Raw genomic sequence first — 7,143 nt, forward strand, 5'->3', positions numbered from 1 at the left:
TCTTTCAGTACAGATCTTAAATGTTGCCTTTTCACTTTCTGCCTTTATCACTCAACCACTCTCTCTCACTGGCCTTCTATTTCCCCCATTTCTTGATCTAAAAACCATCAAAATAAAGCCCGATCTACATATCAAAACGATGTAGTAAAAGCCATCTAAAGCGAACCCTTTATAAAATGGAACCTTTTCTAAACGGAAAACAAATCTCACAAGTCATGGTTTATCTACACAGAATTTGTTGTATAAAATAGTATTGTAAACCAGAAACCTCACGAAAACAGAAGACTTCTGAGAACTAATTTCATAATATAACCCGAGTAAAGCGGAATTTTTCGGCATAAATGCAGCCGAAGTCTGAGTTTTAATTAGTCTAATGCTGTAAACCTCGGATCATAGTCTATTTCTAGGTACCAAGAGTTATAGCCTATTTTTTATATGATGAAGTTGTACTTTCATTGTCTAGAAAGTAGCTGCGATAATGCATTGCCACTGTTTCTCTCCAGAACTCTGGGAGAAACTCTTCTCCCGGAGAAACGAATATTTAAAAAGTATAAACTGTTTTTTGAAGAAAAATCACGAGTTATAAAAATCTAAAAATTTAATTTATTTGATGTATTCCCATTTCTTCGCAAGTAAAAGTTATCAAACGATTACGATAAAACTATTTCGATTGAAAAGCTTCCACTCTTATAATATTGGCTAGACCAGGGGTGGCTAACTTTTCTGAACCCGCGTGCCATATAGTAAGTACACTTAGCTTTAAAGATGTTTATGCGTGCCAAAGTTTTAAACTTCGAATAACAATATTTAAAGAAATTAAACGAATATGCTTTAATTAGAATAAATGTAAAAAATAAAAAAGCTTATTGAGAAAAGGGTAATTGAAAAAGACAAATGATCAATCGAAATCGTATGATACGTTACGTGCCAGACGATTTTTCTATAGTGCCAGTTTGGGAACGCGTGCCACAGGTTCGCTATCCTTGGGTTAGACGAAAGAATGAGTAACTAGTGCTCTCTGACAAAACTGTTAAAGCTAGTCAAAATTAAGCATTATTGACGTGAGAAATAAATAAAATTAATTTCTAAGGGCAGTTATCCTTACATACACAACTGTGTAGTCTAAATACTCCGGTGTTTTCTACATAATTTTGAAAAGTATGACACTTACTGTGTGTTAAAGAAGGTAAGTTGGAGGATACTTAAGTTTGAGGAGAAGCAATTCTAAGTAATAATTTTAACATTTTTTCAACCTTTCTCTTTTTCTGCATTAATAAAAATATAATCCTCTATAAAACGAAAACCTGCCAAAATATTTTATATATATATATATAAAATATTAATACAAATAAATAAATATATATATATATATTTATTTATTTCAGAATTTTGGTAAAATATGACCATAAATAACTATATTTAGTGTTGATAGAGTTGGAAGTGCCAATAATAAAATTATTAATTTAATATATATCAAAATATGTGCAAAATTTTCAACTGGTCTGGAAAGAAATTTATAAAACGTCGACTTATTGTCTAATTTATTCACATTAAAGGCGGTAAGTACGAGTATAATATACGAGTAATAAAAATTCAGAAAATATCAATTAAATAAAACTACTCTGCATATGATAAAAAGTAAAATTTTAATAAACTTTTCATACGGATAATATTAATATTCTATTATTGATATATATTATATTTATACAAAAGATAAGAACTATAAAAATTAACAAAATTAAAAACTACACGTACATATAATGTATATATGTATATATATAAACAAAACAGTTTGAATCCAACATATTTGCATATTTATAATACTTTTTGAGATAATTAGTACTTGTACTTTTATATATTATCTTGTTTATATTTATGTAAAATAATTTATGTTTTTATTAATCCATTTTCTTCTTGACATATGGTTTTATGAAGCATGGGATAACTTCCGCACTGTATTTTGGAAGTGGGATATGTGCATTCTCTCATCTGCTTAGAAGATAAATCCAGCATGGATGCCGAATTGGAAACTATTTTCAACTGTCGAAGAGCAGTGTGCACTCTGAAGTGGACAATTGTTTCGACTTGATATCCGTGATAATTATTTCTGAAAAAAGATTACCACTTGTAATAAGTATTTAACAAATATTCTATGTTAAATTTAGATAATTACATTGCTCTTTCCAAATATTCTTTCGATTCTTTGTAACAGCCTTGTTCCATTGCGAGTAATCCTAATTCTGTTGCTGCAAATGCAACTATGTGTAAGTCTTCGTGTACATTTTTATCTCTAGTAAAGAGAAAATGTATTATGAAATATTTTATACATATAAGAGGCATTAAATAAAATAATATATAAGATAATTTACAAATTGATAACATTCTTAAAGCATTCTTCTGCGAGTTTATATTTTCCAGAAAGTTTTAAACATGAACCATGCAGCAAAAGGAGTAAACAGTAATCTTCTACTTCTTTATCTGCTAGTGAATCTGAAATATAAAAAGTTGTGTAAAATCTGCATTAATCAAAAATATATATAATATTACGAAAATTATCATAGATGTAGACAATATTATATAATTTTGGATCCGGAGAGAAAAAACCTTGGAAGAAATTTTTTTTAAAAACTATAACTTGACATCTGAAATAAAACAGTAAAATGTTTTATTTATAAAGCATTTCAATTGTTTCATCTGAAGTAGAAAGTGAGGGAAACACTTATTATTTATCTCTTTGAGGCTTCTATTGTATCGTTAAAATATAGTTAAAAATTGTATTACATTAAACATTTTTTAAAACAAATTTTAAGTTTTCCTTAATACACAAGAAATTCAATGTAATGAGCAAATTTGTTACCTGAATTAAATGATGTTCTGGCCCTCTGTCTAAATNACGTTGTTGAAACAAAAAAAGTTATGCATTCCATCACGTACATAAACAGTGTCGTAATTCGCCAAGTGCAAATCAGCAAATTCGTAAAATTTTTGTTTATTTTGAACAATCCGGATAATCGAAAATCCGGATAATAGAGGTCCGGATAATCGAGGTTCTACTGTATATCAATAATCAAATATATTTTATTCGCGTTATCGTAGTAAGCACAGAAAGAGATATGATGATAAATAATCTTACTTAATCTACGAAGAGAGAGGTCAACACTGCTTCTGATTGCTTAATTTGTCGACAGGAATGATTAAAAATGCTAAAAATTATGTTTATGAAATTTTAAATATCTCCTACGCGTGCATGTTATTATTCTTATTATGGCTTTCATTTAGTTGTGTATTGGTTTTATTAAAGTTTAAATTCCATGAATTTTTACTTATATGTTTAGTTTTGTACAAAATTAAAATGTATAGTTAAAATCTTAGTTTAGTTATGTTTTATTCGTAAATTTTTAAAAACATTTCCCAATGATCTCAAAGATATCCTCCCAATAATGAAAATAGGCCGTAATAAAACAAGAAAATAAACTCACGTACATTTAGACTAAAAGAATCGATAGTGACTCCTCTGTGATTTCTTTTTTTTTTAAATAAAATTTTCACTTTATAAAAACTACACTTGTATACAAAATTCGAAATTTATAGAGAATGAAAACAGATGAGTTTCTTTGATATTCTTACAACGTAAAATCAGATTGAGTGGAAAACAAATAAAGGCATTTGACAAATTCCGATAAAAGAAACAAAGAAAATAATAAAAGACCTTCCATTTGAAATATTTATAAAACTTGATACTCCTTATCCAACATCCAAAATTTAGTAACACCAAGAATTTGAAGATTTATACTTAATAATAAATAGGCTAGATAGATGGTCGTTATTCTCTAGAGTTTTAATAATTAATTTTGATCTAGAAAGATAGAAAGATCAAAAAGAAAATTCTTATTATATTTAATGCGTTCAATTTATGCACTAACGTGTATATACGCTTTATTAAAATCATCTCATTTTTTTCCAGATAAAAAATGACGAAGATTCCAGCCTGTTTTACAACCTGTAAATCAATCTGTGTCAGAATATTTATTGGATCACCAAATAAAAAAGCATTCATCAAACAGTGATAAAGAATCTTCAAAGGCTAAAAATCCGAAATTTCACTTTATAAAAATTAATTGAAAAACTAGTGAAATTTAAAATAAAAGCTTTATGTAATTAAAAGATTTATCATTTTATATAGAAGTGTAATTTATATAAAACTGACAATAGTTTTTATTAAATTAATTTAGGCTAATAAATTTTATTTTAAAACCATGAGTAAGACGCCATTTTTTAATCATTTTTATTAAACATTTGTAGAATTTGCGATGAAATTATGTTATATATTTCTGAACAATATCTATTATAATTGTGTGTAGTATAATATACATTACATCTTGTACATGCATGTTATATTTCTTTACGTGAAAACTGTATTAATAATCGCTATAGGTTAAGTTCCTACAGATTAATTAATACAATTTTTACACTTTTTATTAGTATAATTTCATTTTTACTACTGAAAATCTAATAAATATTATCCAATTTAATGATTTTTAATACTAAAAATATCACCAACATAAAAGTTGTTAAAAGGACATCGTTTAAAACCGTTGTTCCTGACATGTCCAATCATGGCAATCACTAAGAGAGATCTTTCATAAAAGCAAATGATAAATGATATTTTTTTAAAAAAATGCTTTGCAATATCTATTCTCGATTCAAATAATTAGCATTATAATTGTTTCGTTAAATTTTATATATAAGCTATATATAAGATATTTTAGAAAATTATTTTGTATTATCTCAAATGTATAAAATGTATCGTATGTTTAATGGAAATTTTATTTGTGTTAACTACATTTACATAATATCTTATACAATCGAAAATTTTTATAAAATTGATATTATTCTACGTTATCTACATAACAATAGACGAAAACTCTTTAGATAAGATTATATTTATATCAATTTTTGTGTGACATTTAAATGGAAATGTGGATCCTGTCAATTGTTCCAATAGCACATGGAAAATGTAAAATCCAAAATCAGATTTGGTCAGAATAAAATGTAAATCAAAATTTTTACTTTCACTCTTATTCTTTATTTGAGTGTGTTAGAGATTTTTAAGAGGATAAAACTTTTAACATGATTTATCTGATGAGATATTTCTTTACTTTATAAAAAGCACCACCCCTTCTGTTAGGAGAGTGCTACTTGAGAGTCAGACACTAAAATGTTTTTATTGTATAAAACTGCAATCCCTTTCTTTTAATGTAAGTTTACAATTTGCTTCGAAAATAAATAGTAAAGATTGGTGGCATTATAACTATTTCTAATCTTCTTTTTCTACGTACATTTCAAGACAAATAGCAACACTGAGATAATGTAAATTTCTACTACAATATTTTCTAAATATTTATTAATATATTTTTTTAAATGCTAAAAAACCGTGCAGTGTATTTTTGGAAATTAAAAAATGAATTCTAAATCATTAAATTGCAACAACTAATTATTTATTTACAAAACTATAAAAAATTTATTAAAAACGTTCGTAATAATGCACTATCTATGAATTTTTATTTAAACTTTTAAAATATAGCTTTGTAAAACAAAGACGTAGACAAGGCATTAGTAGTATTCGAATAGTCGACAGCTTAGAAGAGTTAGCAGAAATAATCTAATTGTAAAAAACTTACTATTTTTAAAAATTTTTTAAGTTAAATTATATTCATTCTTTATTGACCGCAAAGTGTAAAGTGTTAATAAATGTTTAAAATATATATATATAAGACTACTTACAAACAATTCTTGAATCATCAGTATCGCTTCCTTTATTAGTTAGTATAATAAAATACATATATATTGTAAATATATGTAGTTTATAAATAAAATATACATTACTATTTAAATGTCAAATGCTGAATAAAACGGAAAAAAATTGATATTCCATGATTTCAAATCAAGATGGAAAGTTGACTAAAGCTTATTGTAAATAAGCAAGTAAATAATGAAAAAATAAGTTTGGTTTTTAAAATTTTAATCAGAGTGCATTCATTTTTATAACGTTAATTTATAAGCTATCAGTTTGAAAAAGCTCTTCTCAATCAAGAGAAATTTTCTTGATTGAGTAGAGAATATCCAACCCACTGAGAGTATACAATAGCAAATATTGGATGTTTGAGATGTATCGCTACTAAAAGGTAATTTCATCTAGACTTTAATTAAGGCAGTTTATATATTTTGCTTAAAGTTTAGAAATTATGAAGATTAGTATTTTCAAATTGTAACAATATTGATAGGGTCTGTTTTATTATTTACTTAATTTTAATTTTCAAAAATGATATTATATAAATTGCCTTACCAATCCAATATTTATATACATGAATCTTTCAAGCCTTATATAGGCTATATTATATAATATACAATTTATATATATATAGGCTATAAATTAATATATTATATAGCCTATATTATAAGTTACTATAAATCAGGGGTGTCCAACCTTTTTGTTTCTCTGGGCCGCATTGGAAGAAGTCATGGAGTTTTGGGCCACAAGTATATATAATATATACTTGTGGTTCAATATACAAGTATATTTAAGGATTAACATGTCTAGATTATAATAATAAGTATTAAAACTTTATCACGAAATAGGATATTTTAAAAAATTACTTCTACAGTCACTTTCAATTTTTACTTAGAAATAGATAAATTCATTTATTTGATAAAATCTAAATATTTGCTTTATTTGAGTCTCTGATTAATAAAAAGCGACGAAACACCATTTTAAAGTGCATTTTTATTCGACTAATATATTTATAAATGATATGTAGCCCCAAAAGTAGCCAAAGCGCCAAATGATATTTTTTTACGTTAAACTAAAAAAGTAGCCACATTGGCGCAATGTAGCCAAATCTTGCAACGCTGGAAGGAATACTAAATAAAGATGGAGTTTTGACTCAAAGGATTATAGAGCCAAATTCGGAAAAAGAAGAGAAAGGACAAAAGATAAAGAAGCGAGAAAGGTTGGAAAATTAAGACTCAATATTTGCCTAACAGAAGAACTATTTAACCTTTCTGACAACTTTTTATCTTTTGTCCTTTCTCTCCTTTCACCAAATTTGGGTCTATAATCCTTTGAGTCACAACTCCAGCTTT

General features: G+C 26.3%; 1 protein-coding gene across 1 annotated transcript; it reads right to left on the reverse strand.

Moving 5' to 3' along the window:
* Window positions 1-1,886: 1,886 nt before the first annotated feature.
* Window positions 1,887-5,842, reverse strand: LOC111624996 (tetratricopeptide repeat protein 39B-like). The gene is made up of 4 exons (XM_023368006.1): window positions 5,785-5,842; window positions 2,370-2,490; window positions 2,174-2,290; window positions 1,887-2,107 (listed from the first exon to the last, which is right to left on the reverse strand). The coding sequence occupies exons 1-4, from the start codon at window positions 5,840-5,842 to the stop codon at window positions 1,888-1,890; spliced, it is 516 nt and encodes a 171-aa protein (XP_023223774.1). The 3' UTR covers window position 1,887.
* Window positions 5,843-7,143: the final 1,301 nt, after the last annotated feature.

The sequence above is a fragment of the Centruroides sculpturatus genome, unplaced genomic scaffold (genome assembly GCF_000671375.1).
Source record: "Centruroides sculpturatus isolate CEXI.00-Female unplaced genomic scaffold, Cexi_2.0 scaffold269, whole genome shotgun sequence".
Lineage (NCBI taxonomy): Eukaryota > Metazoa > Arthropoda > Arachnida > Scorpiones > Buthidae > Centruroides > Centruroides sculpturatus.